Source organism: Arachis hypogaea, chromosome 2 (assembly GCF_003086295.3).
Source record: "Arachis hypogaea cultivar Tifrunner chromosome 2, arahy.Tifrunner.gnm2.J5K5, whole genome shotgun sequence".
NCBI classification, from domain to species: domain Eukaryota; kingdom Viridiplantae; phylum Streptophyta; class Magnoliopsida; order Fabales; family Fabaceae; genus Arachis; species Arachis hypogaea.
This window is the reverse complement of record NC_092037.1, coordinates 92,634,686-92,654,870: the sequence shown is the minus strand read 5'-3', so window position 1 is coordinate 92,654,870 and position 20,185 is coordinate 92,634,686. Positions and strand designations below refer to the sequence as shown.

The following is a 20,185-nucleotide window of genomic DNA, read 5'->3' as shown; positions in this document are numbered from 1 at the left end:
TTCCTCACCTTTCATCCGCCACCACCTCGTCCTTGGGTTCTTCGTATGATGTCTTTTCCTCAACTTTTGCTCAACGCGAAAATCCATGACGAGCACCCTATGTTGTGTTGTCAAACTTTCTCCCGGGATAATTTTACAGTTAATGCAAAATTTCCGGTCGACTCTCCTCAACAAGAAGAAGTCGATTTGAGAGCTTGTCATGCCACTCTTATAGGTTATAAGATGTTCGTCTCTCTTTTTAAAACATGTATTTGCGATGAGAAGATCAAAAGTTGAGGAAAAGTCCAAAATAGTTTTACCCTCGGCATTGATCACCCCGAAACCATGGCCTCCGTGAATACTCCCATATCCAGTCACTTCTCTCCCAACATGGCCATTTAAATCTCCTCCTAAGAAAATCTTATCTCCCAAAGGTATGCCTTGAACCAAACTCTCTAAATCCTCCCAAAACCTTATCTTGTGTTGTTCGTCCGAACCCACTTGCGGTGCATAGGCGCTAATCACATGGAAAGCACCTCCCTCCACCACAAGTTTGATAGAGATGATCCGATCTCCCACCCTCTTGACATCCACTACATCCTTCTTCCACTGATTATCCACAATTATTCCAACTCCATTCCTATTCTTCACCTTTCCTGTATACCAAAGTTTGAAACCAGAAGAATCCAACTCCCTAGCCTTTGCACCGACCCATTTCGTTTCTTGTAGGCACATAATGTTAATCTTCCTCCTTGTCATGGTGTCCACCACCTCCATGGACTTTCCTGTTAGAGTGCCTATGTTCCATGTCCCAAATCTCAACCTTCTGTCGCTTCGACCTTTACCTTTTTCTTTGTGAACTAGCTTATTTACCCTCGTCCGTTCACGAAAACGCGAGAACCCTTGCTCATTTAACACTACATCCGGGCACCGATGCAGCGGCTCTTGCTTTGACACCGTACTCGAGCCATACGGCGCGTTGCTTCCGGGCAACGACCTAGCTTTAGCGCAATAATGTCTTTAATTCATGTCATGGGGGGTTCGGCTATATTTTTATGTTGGTTGCCGAAGACCTAACACAACCCTCCTCCTTTATCCGGGTTTGGAACCGGCTATGTACCGCAAGTGTAATATAGGCGGAGTTGTGAAATTATTATATATATTCAAAAATAAAAGAAATAATTCATTTCTCCATTTTATCTTTGTCTTTTTGTTTTTGTAAAATTGGTATATGTATTCAATAATAATAATAAAAAAATCATTTCTCCACTTAATCTTTGCCCTTTTTTTTTTACCTTTTGAATGCATTAACAAAAAATGTCCAATATAGGGCAAGATAAGGGGATACATGGCCAATGAGCCTTAACTCATATGGCATATCTCTCCCTTTTCACTTCAAAGGTCTCGAGTTCAAATTCTGACAATTATAATCGAAGAAAAAAATATGATAAATGTGTGAAGAGTATGTAGGTGTGTTGTGCACTTAAAATCAGTTTTAAAAACCGGACCAGATCGGTCGGTCAAACCGATTCAACCGGAAACCAACAAAAAATGATGCAATCTAGTATACAAAACCGCAAAATAAAAAAATCGTTCATGAACTGTTGAACCAGCCGGTTATCAGTAGGTTGGACCGGACCGGAACCCGGCCGGTTTACAGGAAACGACTTCGTTTCCTTTCTTGAAAGGGAAAAAGTTGCACGCTTTATCCCCCATACCCCCCTTCCTCCCTTCTCCAACTCCTTCCTTCAGCAAACCCTAGCCTCCACCAAAGAAAGCAAATCCTAGCCTCCACCAATAGTTGTCGCCGTCTGTTGGATGAGAGACTGCTGCCGCCGTCCATCGCACTCAAGAACTTCCGTCTTCGTGCTCTCGGGCCTCTCGCCGGATCCTCCACGTCGGGTGCTCGCATCTCGCCGTTCTCCTCTGTGCTCGGCTGCTCGCGCCTCCCTCCGCCAGTGAGTGCTCGAGCTGTGCGTGTTGGTTGCTGCTCGTCGTCCGTGGTTGTCTCTGCTCGATTCTGCCTCCCAGTCTCACTCGAGTCTCGTCTCAGTCACTGGCATCTCGTGGTTCGTCTGTCTCGTCGCCGGCGGCAGAAGCAACTCCTGGGGTTGTCTCTTGCTTCGTCGCCTTCCGTGGGGTGGTCGCCGACTCGCCGTCGACCGTTGGTGAGTCCCTGCACCATCGCTTCCCTGTTCTCTCTTTTCAGATTTCCCTTCTCCCTGTATTTTTGCATGTTGCTGAATTGCTAGTCAAATTTGCCTTGTTGCTAATCTAAATGTTGCTGTAAATCGGGACATTACTTGGATTTGTTAAATTTGTTGCTGTAACTTGAATTTGTTGCTTCCCAGTCACAGAATCAGAATAGAATACTCAGTCAGTGCTTGGTTGATTGGTTTTGCTCACTGATTGTATTTGATGATAAATTTTAAATTGATAACTTTTAAATTTTAAATTTGCACTGCGTGTTACTGATTCACTGTTCCTTCAGTCCTTTTTGTTGTTGTTAATCATTGTGATGAGCTTTATTAAAATTGGGTTGAAAACTGTTGAATCTTTTTTCATTTTTCATTGTTCTTAACTTCTGTTCTTATTAAAAGATTTGCAATTGGTGATCTTTTGATTTATTATATGCTTCATGTTTTTAATTTCACTCTGCTTCTAGGCTTTGAAATCTGTTTATGATAACTGAGATGCAATTATTTAGTTGGATAACTGATGTAATTATTGAGTTCAAGAGATTGAGTTTTTGATTTGCAAGGTGATTTTTGGTTGATTTTTTATTTAATTTGGTAATGGTGTTTATGATTGGGGTTATCTGGTTTTCATTCTTTTTGAATTTGGTAATAGTGTGATTACTTGTTGCTGTTTGTAATGTTTGTTGCTGAATGATGATTGTTCTTTCTTGCCTCTGTTTAGTAATGTTTATTGAAATTTTGTACTTTTTCAATGCATATTTTTATGTGTTATTAGTCAAAGTCATGTCAAGGCCATGCAAATTTATTCAATTCCTCCTACTTCAAACTGCTTATGCTGCTTCTCACTATTTCTGGTGTGTAACTTGTATACTTCTGCATGATTCTCTTTTGATTCCACACAAAGTTGATGAAAAAAACTGATTTTGTTATCTGGGGTAATCTTATTCTGTTTCTGTCTATGTTTTTTTGCTAATGGAACATTCTAGTCTAGTTGTTTAGTGATCAGAATGTTATTCCTTCTTAGCTTCATGGAATGAAAGAGAAACTACATTGCATCCTCAGAGGAATCAAAAACCATTAGTTAATTTATATATTATTCATTTTAGTTATATGATTCTATCAATTTGGTTGTGTACTTATTCTTCTTATTCAGCATAGGAATTTAAGCATTTTATTTTTCAGATATTTCAAAACTGTTTTTCTCAAGAGACATTTATAGTTTTAAACAGACAAGTGGTTCTGATTTTGGAATCAACTATGGACAAATAGCCAACAATCTTCCCTCTCCATCACGCGGTTGCTGTTCTAAAACGGTTTTTCCAGTTGAACCACCGGTTGGACTGGTTGGACCAGTGAACCAGTAATTAAAACGGTTTGATGACCTGTCTGGTTTTTAGAACCTTGGTCCCCACAAGGATCATCGCATCTCGGGAAGTTTTGTCATCCCTACATATACGTAATAAATCGAATCAAAATATAAATTGAATTTATTTGATTTGATTTATATAAAGAGTCAAACGAGACATGCATGTAACCAAATTCAATTTAGGATATATATGTAACTTTTTATTTAGTTCTCTATGTAAATTACCTATTTTATAAGATCATTTTATTGTTTGTATGTTTTGAAATTTGTTTTATTAAAATTATAATCTTTAAGGTCAAAATGACTATTTTGATTTGTTTTATCAAAATTTATTATTAAAATATTGAACTTTAATCCATATTGTGATTAAGTATTGCTGTAAAGGTCAAAAAAAAGTTATATAAAAATATTCATCTATTAAGATTTTAAGGACTTACTCGAAAGAGGAAATGGAAACTCGCAACCCTTTCATTCACTAGGGTTTTAGGATACAACTTTCACTCAATCTAGGGTTTTCGTTCTTCACATTCTCACACGCCACCCTCATCCTTCGTTCATGAAATCCATCGCTTCAATAATCTCGTCTCATTGCCGTTTCTGCCTTCACTTTTCGCGCCGGCAGAAACCACGGTGGCTGAACTCCCCTCGACCAAGCATCAAATTAGGTTCTCTCTCTCTCTCTCTCTATAGCTGCCAATAGTGAGTTCCAATATTCTATTACTCGTTTTATTTTTGGTCTGTTATTGGATTCTGTACTCGTCTCTAGTGATTATCTTGTTCTGCTTTTGTGTCCTAATTCTCGTTCCATCTAATCTTTTGACACTTTTTGATGGATGCATTGAACAATCCAACAGTCTCTCTGAAAAAAAATAAAATGAATCAGTGTCAGGAAAAGAAAAGGATATAACCATTGTTGCTGTTAGGGTGAATCTCGTGGATAATGTTGTTCTTGTTCTTGTTCGTGTTATTAAGTAGGAAGTAGTAGTAGTAGCTTGAATTTGATGTAAATTAAATTTTATTTCTTTAAGGCTTGAGTTTATATCATTTGGTTGTTGTAATTATTCAACAGATGAAGTTAGTAAAGAGCAAATTAGAGATTGTTATGCTTAATTTGTCATTTTAGATTTATATGCATTTGTTTGTGCACTGTACATCAGAGCCAAAGTGCTCTATTCCATGCTTTTAGAATTTGAATGACATGAAACAAACTTGGCAGTTGGTGCTATTGAATTCCGAAGCACAATTGATTGAGGTTGTTAGGGAACCCGCATTCTTAGCACTTTAGGCAGTGCACTTACCGTGGTCCCCCTCCCTTCTCATGTCCGAAAAGCTAATTTTATTGTATGTTGTATGTTTCTTAATTTTCACAGTACTCTTATGATTTCATAATCCTATAAGCGCTGACATTGTTATTTGATGATGTATGTGTATTAAGTTGTTTGATTTCAATTCTGTCATTTAGAGTTGTGGTTTGTTGCTCTTTATTTTTTGCCATCTTGGAACCTTCATGATCCTTGCATGAAATCGGATGTTTCTTGTGTTATATATCTCTTTGTAACATCTGTTAAATTGATTGCACCAACAGTTTTACCTCATTTATGTTGCAGAGTTGCTTGTGAGATATGAGTCTGATATCTCAAAATGCTCGCACTAAAGCTAAGAAGACCCAAAGGGAGGAGGACATCAAAGAACCTCTCAATCATGAAGAGGTTGAGGATGGGAAAGATTCTGATGATGAAGCTCTGAAGGCAAAGAAGAGGAAACGAGAACAGTCAGAAATGCAACAAGTGAGAGAAATGAAAAAGCTGGAAAGCTTTTTGTTTGGCTCTCTGTATTCCCCTGTTGAATTTGGAAAGGAGGATAATGAAGCAGAAATTGGGGATAAAAAGAGCTCGGATTTGTTTTTTACTGACCGTTCTGCAAATAATGTGCTTTCTATTTATGAGGAAGATGCTGACATTTCAGAGGAAAGTGATGATGATAGGGCTGCCGTGCAGAGAAAACCTGTGTGGGTGGATGATGAAGAAGAAAAGGCCACTATTAACATAGCAAATGTTAACAGGTTAAGGAAGTTGAGGAAGGAAGAGGATGAGGATTTGATTTCTGGTTCAGAGTATGTGTCAAGATTGAGGGCTCAGCATGTAAAGCTGAACCCAGGAACTGATTGGGCACAGATTGATTCGAGGTCCAAAATAGATAGATCTTCTGATGATGAGTCAGATGAAGAAAATGAAGCTGCATTGAACCAAGGTAACAAGGATGTGGATGATATTCTGAGAACAAATGAAGACCTGGTTGTGAAGAGTAGCTCGAAACTACTGCCTGGACATGTTGAATACTCAAAGCTAGTTGATGCTAATATACAGGATCCATCTAATGGCCCAATAAATTCTGTTCAGTTCCATAGAAATGCTCAGCTCCTTCTTGCTACAGGATTGGACAGAAAGCTTAGATTTTTTCAAATTGATGGCAAACGTAACACCAAGATTCAAAGCATCTTCCTTGAAGATTGCCCCATTCGGAAAGCTGCTTTCTTGCCAGATGGATCTCAGGTTATCTTATCGGGAAGACGAAAGTTTTTCTATAGTTTTGATTTGGTTAAGGCTAAGGTTGATAAAGTAGGTCCTTTAGTTGGTAGGGAAGAGAAAAGTTTGGAAAATTTCGAGGTCTCGCCTGATTCTAAATTAGTAGCTTTTGTGGGTAATGAGGGTTACATTTTTTTAGTTTCGACAAAAACAAAGCAATTGGTTAGTACTTTAAAGATGAATGGAACAGTTCGATCCTTAGCTTTTGCAGAAGATGGACAGCAGTTGTTGAGCGGTGGCGGTGATGGCCAGGTTTACCACTGGGATCTGAGAACAATGACTTGCATGCATAAAGGCGTAGATGAAGGCTGCATAAACAGCACAGCTCTTAGTACTTCTCCAGGTGGAAAACTTTTCGCAGCTGGTTCAGACAGCGGAATTGTGAATATTTACAATAGAGAGGAATTCCTCGGGGGCAAGAGGAAGCCTATCAAGACCATTGAGAATTTGACCACTAAAGTAGATTTTATGAAATTCAATCACGACTCTCAAATATTAGCAATCTGTTCAGGCATGAAAAAGAGCAGTTTGAAATTGATACATATCCCGTCATATACTGTGTTTTCCAACTGGCCGCCGCCGAATGCAAGCCTGAGTTACCCCCGCTGTCTTGATTTTAGTCCAGGTGGTGGTTTCATGGCTGTAGGAAACTCTGCAGGAAAGGTGTTATTGTACAAGTTGCACCATTACCAGCATGCATAAAATCAAATTTGGAAGCTCTCTCAAGGTTTGAGAGTAAATTTTTGTATTGTTATTTGTTGTCCAGGCAGGTTTCTGAACTCAGGTTATTGTTGCATTTTTGTCATAAACTAATGAAGCATCATGTGTTTGTATGCAAGCTATAGAAGGAGAAAACTAGCTTCAAGTCTTTTATTGATTGTTTGACATTAGCTATATTAACTACATTGCTTTATCAATGTTATAGATACCTAGATGAGCTGTTATGTTATATCTGTACACAGTCTGGGTTAAATTGATATTACTAAATGCCACTTCTTGGCACTTCGGGTACTGAAAGCAAGGTAATAGCCAATAACTAATAAATAAAAAGGTGAGTGCTACCAAGGCAGATAGATGAAATATTTTGACTATTTTCATATAGACGTTGTTCAAGACTTTGCTAGGGTTTTGAGTCTTCAAGAATAATTAATTTTCATATTTAAACAAATATAGTTTCCGATTCCATAAAATCTAAATTTCTAATAGAAAGGATGGGTATGTGACATTTACTTCATATATTTTCAATGTATATTCTATCTTTCATATTCGTAGTTCATGAGTGATTGGTTTTTAATATATATATATATATAACTTGAAGTAAAGAGAAATTCTTATATATCTATTAAAGAGGAAGAGTGATTTTCCATACTAATTGAAGGTGAACAAATATTTTTTTTAAGTCAAATTCTAATTATGTCTTTCAAAAAGTATTTTTTCTTTTAATAGCAGGTATATGAAAATTTTATAAAAACCAAGAATTTTTTTTTTTATAAACAACACATAAATATTAAAAAAAAACATAACTTTTCTTAACAAGAATACAATAATTTTTGAACTAAAACACAAATTATATAAATAACAAAACATAGAGAAGAAAAGAAAAAAAAAACAAAGTAGCAGCAACAAGGAGCAGCAAGTAGAGCAACAAGAAGTAAGGACAAAAGAAAAGAAAAAAGAAGAAGCAACAAAAGAAGAAGAGAAATAAAAAAGGAAAGGAGAAGGAAAAAAAACGTAAAATCCTATTTTTTTTTAAATTATTTGATTAAAAAATAACTAACAGTTCTCTTATCTCAAAATAGTAATGACAAAAGAGAAGTTATAATTAAAAAAGATACATGAGTCATTATAATTTTTTTTCTTGACTATGAGTGGTTATAATTAAACGTGGAATAAAACTTTTGTAGTTCACAATATACAAAAATTCATGGGACGACATATTTAAATCAACATTACTTTATGTAAATGTTTTTACAACAAATATTTTGAAAAGATTTTTTTTTTTTTTTGCTTCACAATAAGGAAAGAGTAATGACATGACTAATAAATTTTTTTTTTTTAATATTTTGCCAACAAAAATATTTTTATATTAAATTTAAATCTTAAATTTTAATAACTAATGTTGATGGTTGAAGAAATTCTAGGAAGGACTGATTTTAATTCAGTTTTCATAGTAGATCCAATATGTTTGCTTGTCAGAAAAATTGACAATTACTTGAAAGACAAGAAAGAATAAATATTTATATTGTCAACCACGATTCTTTTCTAATACACTTTGTACTAGAGGAGCAACAATCTAACTTAAAATAAAAGGTTATGGGGGTATATTTATATACGGAGAAAAAGCACAGAGATAAACAATACTATAAAGTACTGCAGTTGTTGGAAAATAAAGAGGAGCAAATAATTGTGATTGGAGATCTTAACATGATCAAAGCACATCAAGAGAAATTAAAAAAGGCAGGAGACCAAAACCAGCAGCTACGCTTCAAAATTTTAATGACTTCATCAACAAATGAGAGCTGGTGGATTTGGGTTATGAGGGAGACATATTTACTTGGTCAAATCGTCAATTTGGAGGCAATTTTGCAAAGGAACGACTTGATAGAGCACTGGTAACAACAACTTGGCGTTCATTATTTTCAGATGCCTTTGTCTTACACCTAGACGAGAATGGTTCAGATCATAAGCTGCTGTTGTTGTGCTCAAACAGAGAAGAGGGGTAATACATGAAAAAAACTAAACAAACTAGATAAATATAGTAAGAATAGTTGTCCTTAATCATTGTTTTATAACTAAACAAACTCTACATGTTAACTCCACAAAACAAACAAGTGAAACAAAATTGTGGTGGAGAGACCATGAAAAATTTAGACATCTCCACTATTTGTGTCTAGAACCGGAGTAGTGATTGTCATTGGGATTTCTCCTGCCACTAAAAACTGCTAATGCTTTCCTTATGGGAGGATGGAAAGGAGCACGCTTATCTGTGTGGTGGGTGAAGACACTGCCTGATGCGAAAATGTCATCATCCTGTGAAGATTAAAGAAAATAATAAATTAAAGTAGCTATGGTTAGTATGAGTGCAAGTCTCCGAATGGGAATGATGACAGGAAGATGCAGCAAATTCAATTGGAAATGGAATCAGCGGCTATATAAGTAGTTTCAGCATGTATAGATGAACTACCTTCTTGCTAGCCTTCTTTGTTTTAGGATAAAGTACCCGTTGAGGAAGCTGATCTTCGCGGAGAATCAGGTTCTTTGTGACTGCATCCCTGCCACCCTTGGGTAGAGGCAGTGAAAACTGCAAATAAAACCATGTAAAAGATGCAATACATTATTTAAAAAAAAATTGAACATGTAGCTCTAGAAAACAAACCAAGCTCACCTTTGTACCACGTAATGTTACTCGAGGTCGACGGGCTGCCATCACTATACCATTTTCACCAACAGTAACAGCTACCTTACGTAGGGTACCACCATTTCCACATTTTGGACAGAAAATCCTCCCAATATCAGCAGTAACAGTGCAGCAGGCATGACACATGAGTATCCATCTGGACAAATAATTTGAGACATAAGCTCATAGGAAATTAGGAATTGCCATATTGTGATTCAAAGAATATATTATTAAACTACACGCAAACAGTAGATGTCATAAGTCATTATGTAAGTTGCAAATAGTGATGATTGGCAATTTGTAAAGACATAAGCATTTAAGAAGCTTAAGTAAATTACCTGTGCAGTTGGTGTATCTGTGAACCTCCAGGCGCCAGCAACCGCAAACCCATCTGGAGAAGAACATTTTGCATTGCAAAGTCACCTGTTGCACAGGCTACACTTGATTCAGATAATGGTCGAACCATCCAATTTTGTTCACTACTATCATCATCTGCATATGACAAATCAGTAGCTTCACTAGTCTGGCTTGCATGATCCAAGTGGTTTGATTCGCCGTTGAATGTATCTGTCTCACCAGGTTTAGAGAAACCTAGGTTTTGTTCATGATCAAGAACTTCAGGTGAACCTTCTAGCATCATTTGCTTCATAAGGGCAGGGAGCGTTTCATTACTTTCATTCTCTTCCATTATCTGATCATTCGTAGAAACACCACTTCCAATATGGTTTTCGTCATTATTTTGATGAATGTGCTGAGACGAAGCTCCAGCATCTTCAGTAACATCATCGGCATTTTCTTCCAAATCTTGCTGCTGATCTTGATTACTGGATGTGTCATACAACTCACGTCTAGCTTTCCTTCGTAGAAATCTCCTATGAGTACTTCGGCTGACAGCAGGCATCCAATCACCCTCGTCGCCATCAACTTGTCCTTGGGATGCATCAATTCCAGCAGCCACCATGATCTTCCCTTCAATATTTATCTCCTTTTTCTTAGGCTTACTTGATCCTAACTCAAGATGCTGTTGAATATATGAGGAAGTTTTGCTTTTATGTTCCGCTGAACCATCTTCTAAATGACCTTCTTGAGAAACAACATTCAGGTTTAAATCCCTCAAAGGAAGGATCCTTGAATTGGAATTCGACTTGTCCTCAGCTTGATGCTCCAATGCTTCCCACTCCTCCATATTAGGCACATTAGAACCCCACCCTGGCATGTCCTTCTCAGGCAACCTCGGAACATTCACCGTTTGAACAGGAGGTGGACTTTCCCTGAGATTTTGTGTCCCATGGATTTGAGCCTCCAAAGTGTAAGTCAAAGCTATGAGTTTGAGATCAATATCTGAAAGAGTTTGCAGGTCACCAGTAGCCCTAGCAAACTTGACAACTACAGCATTCCATTGGTAATACGAGTTAGAAGCCAATACACACTATCAGTTCACAAACAATAATACATAAGCTATCAATCATAATATAACATCTAGATTGAATTAAAAAGCAACAGTTTTGAACATTAAATTAATGTCCAAGATAATTTCACTAGAATTTCATATTAAATTCTGTGGAACATATTCACTTGTATTGTCCAATTTAACAACACATTCAAAGATTAATGCTTAATGCGTAATGAGTCCTTATTTACACCCACATGCAAATCATAGACTCATAGTTTATGAAAGAGTTTACCTTTGTTGATAGCTTCAGGAGTGGGCTCCATGGTATCGATAGTGAAGGGAAGGAAAGAAAGTTTGTGGCGTGAAACAGGGTCACGGATTTCTTCCATGACTTCAGGGACGGACACGAACTTGTCGGCAAGGCTGTGAAGCTTCTCCCCGCCATCAATGACGGCGTTGGCATCAACAACGGCCACAGAAACGCCGTGGGCAGATTTGCTGCTCTCGACTAAGCCTCGACCATTTTGAATGGATTGTTGCTGAGGTGGCTTCGCAGTTGCCTGATTCTTCAGCACGCTGCTCCAGCATGATGATGATGATGATGCTGCTGCTGCTGCTGGTGGAGGTTGATCCTCCATGTTGATCCTCCTTGATTAAAAAAAATTAAATAAATAAATAACCTTTTCTGACCACGAAAGATTTGAGTGCTGACAAAACTAACCGAAAAATAATTAAACTAATTCTATACCCATGAAAGATATATTTTGTTTGACAAAAATAACCAATCGTTATTTGTTTTGATTCCGTTAAAACATCATATTAAATTTCTAGATTACCCTTCATCCTCATCTTTAACCTCTTGATTTTGATAAGAGAGAGACAGAGAATGCCAAAAAGCAAAATCATTGCCAAACTCTCTCCCTTCAACTAAAAAATAACAATGAACAAGTAGAACGAAAAAATTCAATAGAAAACATATAGTATAGAACACAGATTGAACAGAAGGTGTTTGAACATGATTTGGCTTTAGCTTGTTGCTCTTTTTCTCTTTCTTCCCTTTCTCTTTTTCTTGTTTCCTTTTTCTTTTTCCTTTCGCCCTAGTCTTTTGAAATCTACCAAACATAAAGATGATGAAGAAGAAGAAAAATAGCAAGGTTCTGAAAATTGGACCGGTGATCGAACCGCTCTAGTTACTGGTTCACTAGTCTAATTGGTTCAACCGTAGTTTAACCGAAATAATTGTTTTATAATAAAATAATAAATAAAATATATATAAACATCATCAGCAGGTGATTCTTGATTGATACTACCATCCATAACTGAAATTACAAATCCTAAAAAGTAATAATTAACTATTTTAACACTCATTATATCACTATTGAACTCATCAAGAAAGTCACAAGAGATAAGAAAATTTTATTGAATTAACTAAACTAGCAACATATATTCCATCATCTTCTCATGTAGTTAATTGACTTAATTTAATTCATCTGTTTCTTCGTTGAACTAAAAACAAAGTTGAACAATTTATTCCTTTCCTAACAAAGCTGACCAATTTATGCTTTTCTTCATTGGGTTACAAACCAAAAATAACAAGCTATACGCCATCATAATTTTAACAAAGATTATCAAGCTTTTCCAGAAATTAACAAGGATTGTCAAACTTTTCAGCTTCAAAAATCAAAAACAAAAAATTACAGTAGTGAACAAACTCAGAGTATGAGCATTGATCACAAAAAATTGATTTCTGAACAAAAAATAATTTCTGAACAAACTCAGAGTAGCCATTAAAAAATTAGAAAAAGAAACAAAAACAAAGAACAACAAATGATTTCTGAACATTGAGGAATGAGGAGTGAACAATGAGCATTGAGGAATGTCAATATGATTTCTGAACGAAAAATAAAAAAACGAAGAACTACAGCAGGGAGCAGAGCTAAAGCTAATCATTCTGTATTTCAATATGATTTCTGAACAAAAAATGATAAACAACGAAGAACAGGAATAAAATGTTCAGTGAGCAGAGCTAAAGCTAATCATTCAGTGAGCAGAGCAGCCATTACCTTCGAGGGACAAGCACGACAGACGACTCAAAAGACGACGACGAGAACGACGAGGGACGGCGGGCAAAGCGCGACTGAGCAAGATGAGGGGTTGGAGCACGCCGACTCGCGAGCACGATGAAGAATCTAGCGATTGGCGAATGAGGAGAGAGGCTGGAGCACCACGAACAGAGGAAGATCTTGAGCGCGACGGACGGAGGCAGTGAGAGGAAGGGTCGCGGCGGTGGCAATGGCGGTGGAGGAGGCTAGGGTTTCTTTTGAGGGAGCTGTTCTTTGCTTTTGTGAGAAACTGAGAATTAGGGGTGTGTATGGTCGTGTGAAACTCGGTTTGATGTGATCCAAATTCGATCTAAAATATATATTGGACTTATTTATTAGACTCGAATCTGATCCTAGACCTGTTAGACTCGAATCTGATCCTAGACCTGATGAAACTTATATATTTTCAGGCCACGATTATATCGAGTATAAACCGGGTGAAAATCGGGTCGTTAACATTACATTACCTTGATACCTTCTTATAAACTAGCATGTGAAAATATCCAAATTTTTAAGGCTCCAACTATTATTTGACATGGTAAAATTCACTTAAAAACATATAACAAGAACTAACTATTCTCTAAAATTAAAGTATAACCATAATCAATACTAATATTGTACAATAACATCAAATATTTAAATCAATACAAATAACAAAATATTATGCATTAGCCTAAAATCTTATGCATTTTAAACATAAAATATCAACTTATAGTCTTATAATAACTAATAACACAAAATATTAAGGTTTACAATACTTAAATTCCACATAAGAATAGTTATCATCCATCACTAATAACACAAAATATTAATTGTGTATGATGACCGGGTCACCGGGCCGACTTCGGGTGATCCGAGCCATGAACCGGACCCAACCCGAAATAATGACTGAGTTTATTTTTGAGACCCTTACCCGGCCTTAGACCCAATAAAATCACACCAAATTAGTTTCTAAAGTGCTCGGGCCAGGCCGAGTCGGATCATGCACACCTCTATTGAGAATGACGAGAGAAGAAGACCAGACCCAAGACATAGAATCTATTTTGAGTATTTTGAAAATCTCGGAATTATAAGTATGTAAATATCTTTTTTTTTGCCAATTTTAGGTTTCAGGCTGAATTTGGAGTTTGATTATTTTGTATCTTTGACATTTTTTTAATTATCTATATGTATATTTACTTTTTTTTTAAGATTATCTTGAGCGTTGCACTTTTATTTTTTATGTTTTTACTTAAACTAACTTTTAAGGCTATTCGAATATTATATTTCCTTCAATTATATTATATTTTATATATATATATATATATATATATATATATATATATATATATTCTATTTTTACTTTATAGGTCGTAATACCACAACACTTTTATTTTATAGCTTAAGTGTAAAATTTTGTATGGTGGGTGTTACACTTTTTTGCAGCAGTTCTGCCTGGTCTGTGTCTTTCTTTGACAGTTTTATCTACGCTTCCTTGTGACAGTTTCATTTGCGTTTTCTTTCGCCAATTTCGTCTGTGCTTCTTTTCGGCAATTCTATCTGCGCTTTCTTCTTGCAGTTCTGTTTGTATCCATTCTATCAATTTATGCATTTTTTTTTTTAATTTCGTTGTTTTAAATAAGTTTCAAACTCTAAGTGTTGAGTTGTCACTTGAGTTTGAAGGGGATGTTAGAATATATTAGGATCAATTAGCTTTCATTAGAATTATTTAGCATATCTAAATATTTATTATAAGATATTAATCTTTATTATTTCGATTCTCTTAGCATCTATAAATATCTTTTTATATTATATCATTCTACATAATTTGAACACACACAAATTCTTTTTCTAGTGTTTTTTTATCCTTTTTAACAAAGAGAAAGAGATAAGGAGACAAAAGACAAAGCAAAAAAGAGAAAAAAGACTCTCTCTCCCCCCACCTCACTATTTACATTTGTTGTCGTGAGTCTTTGACAAAGATGGAGCTTCTTTCGCTAGAATGGAGCTTCTTCCTCTTCTAGCGGTAAGACGCAGAATTCAGTGCAAATGGTGATGGATGAAAATCGAAGTAAATGTGATGCAATACTCCTCGTTTGTTTAACCTGATCATTACACTATTAATTTGGAAAATGAGATGTATGTGGGATACGTTTTATAGATCTATAGAGATAATGCTCATAAGATTTTTAGATTGTTTGTTAAGGTATAATTTCACCTTCTACAGTTTAAGATTAATTCTGATTCTAATTTAAAATTTGGTAGAATTTTTATGGATTAGAGTTGATTTTTGTACTAATAATGAAAAAAGTTGAAAAGTTAAAATGAAGAATATGATAAAGTATAATTTAGTCATTCTAAAGAAAAAATGATGAGAGTTAACTTTAAATTTAACAGTAAGATAATTTTATCAAACAAAATATACTTTTTGTGAATACACAATTTTAGTTTAATTTTTTTGTGATTAATTTTATCAGCGTTCAAATCTTTTAGGTCAGAAATAGTTATTTATTCTTAAAAAAAACTCTTTCTTAAAAAAATTATTTTTTCTTTTACTTTTTATTTTTGTTTTTATTACTTTCTAGATTAAAAATAGGAAGATGTTCACCTATACCATCATACGAAATTGAAAGTTTTGTGTTCTAATTGTCAAGTCCATGCAGATTTAATTTAAAAAATGTTAAGGGTCATGATTTAGTGGAATTGATCTGTTAGGCTGCGTTTGTATTTGAAAATAAAATAAGATAAGACACTGAAAATAAGACTGTATTTTTATATTCTGTTTAATAATAAACTAGAACAAATTATAAAAATTCAGTTTATTTTCATTTTTTTATTTGAAAATTTTGAAACAAAAAATATAATTATAAAAAGTTAATAAAAATAATTAAAAAAATAAAAAATAAAATTTATCTTTTATTAATATTTTTGTATTTTTTCTATTAAGATAGAAATAAAACATATTAATTTAAGAAAATTATAGGTTACAGATCAAAGTTTGAAGATGTGCTTATGTGGCAACACTCAAACCACACATTCTAAAGTCACACTTTTTACTTAAAACTGTAACTCTTTATAAAGAAAAGCGTCACCTTATAGAAAAAAGTAAATTAGAAGATTTAAGAGAAGAAATAATTAAGTTATCAAAATTAATAGATCAAAAATTAATGATTTTAACTAATGTTAATTGTAATGATACCGAATTCCTAAAATCAATACAAAATGATTTTTTTCAAAATCTTTATTTTACTATAAGTTTTATTGAAGGACTTCAAAAACCTGAAAAAATTTATTTTTCACACGGAATTTCTAAAAAATGTTACCATGGAAATGATTCTCCACATCTTTATCATACTTTTAACCCACAATTAAATTCTATAGTATATATGCTTGAAGAAATATTAGTATCCATAAAATTTCAAAGAAATAAGAAAAAAGAGAATCCCAAAGAAAAAAAATTTCAAAATATAATCAACATGACAGATTTAAAAGTAAAACCACCATTGAAATTATGAATATTGAAAAAAAATTAGAAGAAGTAACAATGTTTTTTAAACAATTAAAAATGGCTCAAGAAAATAATATTATGGAACATGGATTTCAAATAGAAGAAGAATTAGTAAATTCCGAAAATATAGAAAATGAAGAACACATCCTAGATTATTCAAGTGACGAAGAACCAGCAATTCAATACAAGTAAAAAATGAAGCTGGAACATCTAAGGATAATCAATCTCAATTTAAATGGGAACAGGTTTTAATAATTATGCTTTTAAAAGAATTTATAAATAAAGATTCAAAATATACAAAAATACCATCAAAATACGTTCCTAAAATCCAGGAAATGGAGGGAGAAAGAATGCTTGACTTAAACTGTAAAAAGAATGAAAAAGAAATTTTCGAAAATTGGTTGAATTCCTTTTTATTAGAAGCCTTTACTAATCCAAAACTTAGTGAATTGTCTGGAAGAGATATTTGGAATTACATACGGTTTCATACTAAAGGAACCATAAGAGATTATATGACATCAATAGAAAACCAAATAATAGAAGAATTAGCAATAAAAACAACAGCTTATGATAAGATATTATATATAATGATGATTCTATATAAAGAATTTTTTGGAAAAAATATTATAGATCATAGACAAGAAGTCTATAATAAAGAATATCAAGAAGCAAAAAATCATTTAGCTAATATTCAGATATATGATCTATGTAATGTAGAGTCTTATATATGTGAATATAGAATACATTATTACAAATTAAAAGAAGAAGATAAAAATTATTATCTTAGTATGTATATAACAAAGCTTCCATATCCTGCTAATGAATTTATAATGGGAAGATTTATAAGAGAAATAAATAGAGGGACAATTGAAAATAATTTTGGTGGAGCAACCGCTGCAATAAGAGAGGAAATAAAAGAACGTTGTATACAAGAAGCAACTCAAAAAAGATTTGCAAATATAATTAGAATTTGCTGTCAGGATAATGAAGAGATACCCAAAAATATGGGCTTAATAAAAAATTTCAGAGAAAAAGAAAATACCAATTTAGAAAAAGAAAATACTATCCAAACTGGAGAAAAAAGAGGTATTTTAGAACAAGAAATAACAATAAAAACAAAAGGCAAAAAAGTGACTATTGCCCAAATAAAAAAGAAAACTGTAAGTGTTGGTATTGTCAAGAAGAAGGACACTATGCAAATGAGTGTCCGAAAAAGAAGGATAAAAAAGATCTTACTAAACAAATAGAAATTGCTAAGTCTTGTTTCATGGAACCTTTAGAGGAATCTGATGATAACTTAGACTATATTTTTGAATATGTCTCAGAAACAGACTCAGAGACTGAGTAATAATGCCACATTTATTACTATAAAAATAACAGAAAAATTTATAAATGCTTTTATAGATTCTGGAGCAACACAATGCTTTGCTAGTTCAAATATAAAACTTGATTGGAAAAAATTAAAGAAACCATTAAGAGTTAGAATAGCTGACAAATCAATACATAAAATTGACCAAAAAACAGAGATGACTGAAATTTTTATTCAAAATTATAGGTTCATTGTTCCATCTATATATATGTTAGATTCTGGAATGGATTTTATCATAGGAAATAACTTTTTAAAGCTATATCATCCATTCATTCAAGAATTAACATATATAGTTCCACACGATTCTTCAATAAATCAAAAATCAAAACGTATAAAAATATCAACTACTACTATAGATAAGATCTTAAAATTTAAAATATTTTCTATATTAGAAACATGTTATTTAAATTTATACTTTCAGATAAACATTCCAAAAAATAATCTTGAAATAAAGATAGAGGAACTTTTGGATGAAATTTGTGCTGAAAATCCTTTAGACATTAAAAATACAAATAACGAATTAGTAAGCATTAAATTAAAAGATCCTAAAAAAGAGATAAATGTTCCAAATAAAATTCCTTATTCCGCAAGAGATAGAGAAGACTTCTCTTTAGAATGTAGAGATCTTTTGGAAAAAGGAATTATAAGATTAAGTAAAAGTCCTCATGCGACTCCAGCCTTTTATGTCGAAAACAATAATGAAATTAAAAGGGGAAAACGAAGAATGGTTATTAACTATAAGAAGATGAATGAAGCAACTATTGGTGATGCTCATAAACTTCCAAGAAAAGATTCTATTTTAGAAAAAATCAAAGGAGCAACTTGGTTTTCATCTCTTGATGCAAAATCAGGATATTGGCAACTTCGTTTAGAGGAAGAAACAAAGAAATTAACTGCTTTTACTTGCCCAACAAAAGAATCAACAAGTGTGTTACTCTATGAATGGAATGTATTACCATTCGGATTAAAACAAGCCCCAGGTATTTATCAAAGATTTATGGAAGAAAATCTAAAAGAGTTAAATGAATTTGTTTTAGTATACATTGATGATATACTAATTTTTACAAAATAGGATAAAGAAGATCATCTTCAAAAACTATTAATAGTTTTAGAAAGATGTAAAGAAAAAGGATTAGTTCTTAGCAAAAAGAAAGCAAGAATAGCAAAACAAGAAATAGAGTTTCTTCGATTAATTCTATCCACTCAAGGAAAGCTAAAACTTCAACCAAATGTTCTAGAAAAAGTAAATTTATTTCCTAATAAAATAGAAGATAGAAAACAATTACAAAGATTTTTAGGGTGTATAAATTATATTTCTGATCAAGGATTTTTAAAGAATATAACAGAATATACTAAAAGCTTATTTCCAAAAATAAGTACTAAAAAAGTATGGAAATGGGATGAAAAAGATAGTATGCAAATTCAAAGAATCAAAGAATTATGTAAAAAACTTCCAGAACTTTATATTCCAGAAGAAAATGACTACTTAATAGTAGAAACAGATGCTTCAGACATAACCTGATCAGGATGTCTAAAAGCTAAGAAAGCTATAAAAAGTTTGGGACAAGAAAAAGAATCACTAGATTCTAAATATTCCCCAAAGGAATTACTTTGCAGATATATTTCAGGAACTTTTACTCCAACAGAACAGAGATATACTACTCATGAAAAGAAAACTCTAGCAGCAATTAAATCTCTTAAGAAATGAAAAATTGATTTACTACCCATAGAATTTACATTAAGGACAGATTCAAGCTACCTAACAGGTTTCATACGATATAATTTAAAAGTTGATTATAATCATGGACGATTGGTAAGATGGCAATTATTTTTGTTACAATATCCAATAAAAATTGAATATATTAAGGGTGACAAAAATGTTATTGCAGATACATTAACAAGAGAATGGAGTTCGTCTACAACGCATTAGATCAAGAAATTCAAAAATATGAACAAGAACTCGAAAAATGCAAGAATTGTCAGCAAATAAGGACACAAATCCAATCCCTAAAGAAGGCCATCGAAGCAATGAAATCAACACAACAATCAAAACCATCAGAGTTCAGCCAGCTAAGCGTGGTGGACAAATCAGGTGAAGAAAAAATTTCAGAAAATAAAATAATTGCTGAAATTATCAAAAAATCCACCCAAGATAAAAAATATTATGTAATTTATAATGGCCCCATGAAAGGAGTATATGATGCCTGGGAAAAAGCAGCACCATTTACACATCAATCAAGGATAATTCATAAAGGAGGGTTTTTAACACTGGAAGAAGCAAAGGAATCCTTCAGGGAATATGAAACTCT

The 20,185-nt window shown here is 33.6% G+C and overlaps 2 protein-coding genes across 8 annotated transcripts; one reads left to right on the top strand and one right to left on the bottom strand.

Annotated features, from left to right (window-relative positions):
• The first annotated feature begins 1,726 nt into the window (after positions 1-1,726).
• Positions 1,727-7,077, top strand: LOC112751280 (U3 small nucleolar RNA-associated protein 18 homolog). 4 transcript variants are annotated; one of them, XM_072220425.1, is made up of 2 exons: positions 1,727-2,147; positions 5,151-7,077. In XM_072220425.1, the coding sequence occupies exon 2, from the start codon at positions 5,166-5,168 to the stop codon at positions 6,828-6,830; it is 1,665 nt and encodes a 554-aa protein (XP_072076526.1). In that variant the 5' UTR covers positions 1,727-2,147; positions 5,151-5,165; the 3' UTR covers positions 6,831-7,077. The 4 variants fall into 4 exon arrangements, with proteins under 4 accessions (XP_072076526.1, XP_025656150.1, XP_025656157.1 ...); XM_025800365.3 differs by lacking the exon at positions 1,727-2,147 and adding an exon at positions 3,912-4,208; XM_025800372.3 differs by lacking the exon at positions 1,727-2,147 and adding an exon at positions 3,941-4,242.
• A 1,398-nt stretch (positions 7,078-8,475) lies between these two features.
• LOC112751258 (RNA-binding NOB1-like protein) lies at positions 8,476-13,327 on the bottom strand. Of its 4 annotated transcripts, none has more exons than XM_025800356.2 (6): positions 12,982-13,327; positions 11,211-11,566; positions 9,864-10,911; positions 9,514-9,682; positions 9,313-9,429; positions 8,476-9,158 (listed from the first exon to the last, which is right to left on the bottom strand). In XM_025800356.2, exons 2-6 carry the CDS (start codon positions 11,554-11,556, stop codon positions 9,009-9,011), a joined length of 1,830 nt encoding a protein of 609 aa, XP_025656141.1. In that variant the 5' UTR covers positions 11,557-11,566; positions 12,982-13,327; the 3' UTR covers positions 8,476-9,008. The 4 variants fall into 4 exon arrangements, with proteins under 4 accessions (XP_025656141.1, XP_025656126.2, XP_025656134.1 ...); XM_025800341.3 differs by lacking the exon at positions 12,982-13,327 and adding an exon at positions 11,755-12,374; XM_025800349.3 differs by lacking the exon at positions 12,982-13,327 and adding an exon at positions 11,934-12,024.
• Between the last annotated feature and the right edge of the window lie 6,858 nt (positions 13,328-20,185).

What these genes read in the sequence shown, in the direction of transcription:
- LOC112751280 (XM_072220425.1), top strand. Translation starts at nt 5,166, where the DNA reads ATGAGTCTGATATCTCAAAATGCTCGCACTAAAGCTAAGAAGACCCAA.
- LOC112751258 (XM_025800341.3), bottom strand. Translation starts at nt 12,041, where the DNA reads ATGTTTGGTAGATTTCAAAAGACTAGGGCGAAAGGAAAAAGAAAAAGG. An exon ending in GTTAAAGATGAGGATGAAGG is followed by an intron (nt 11,567 to 11,754) that starts GTAATCTAGAAA and finishes TTTTTAATCAAG; the next exon opens with GAGGATCAACATGGAGGATC. An exon ending in TCCTGAAGCTATCAACAAAG is followed by an intron (nt 10,912 to 11,210) that starts GTAAACTCTTTC and finishes GGAATGCTGTAG; the next exon opens with TTGTCAAGTTTGCTAGGGCT.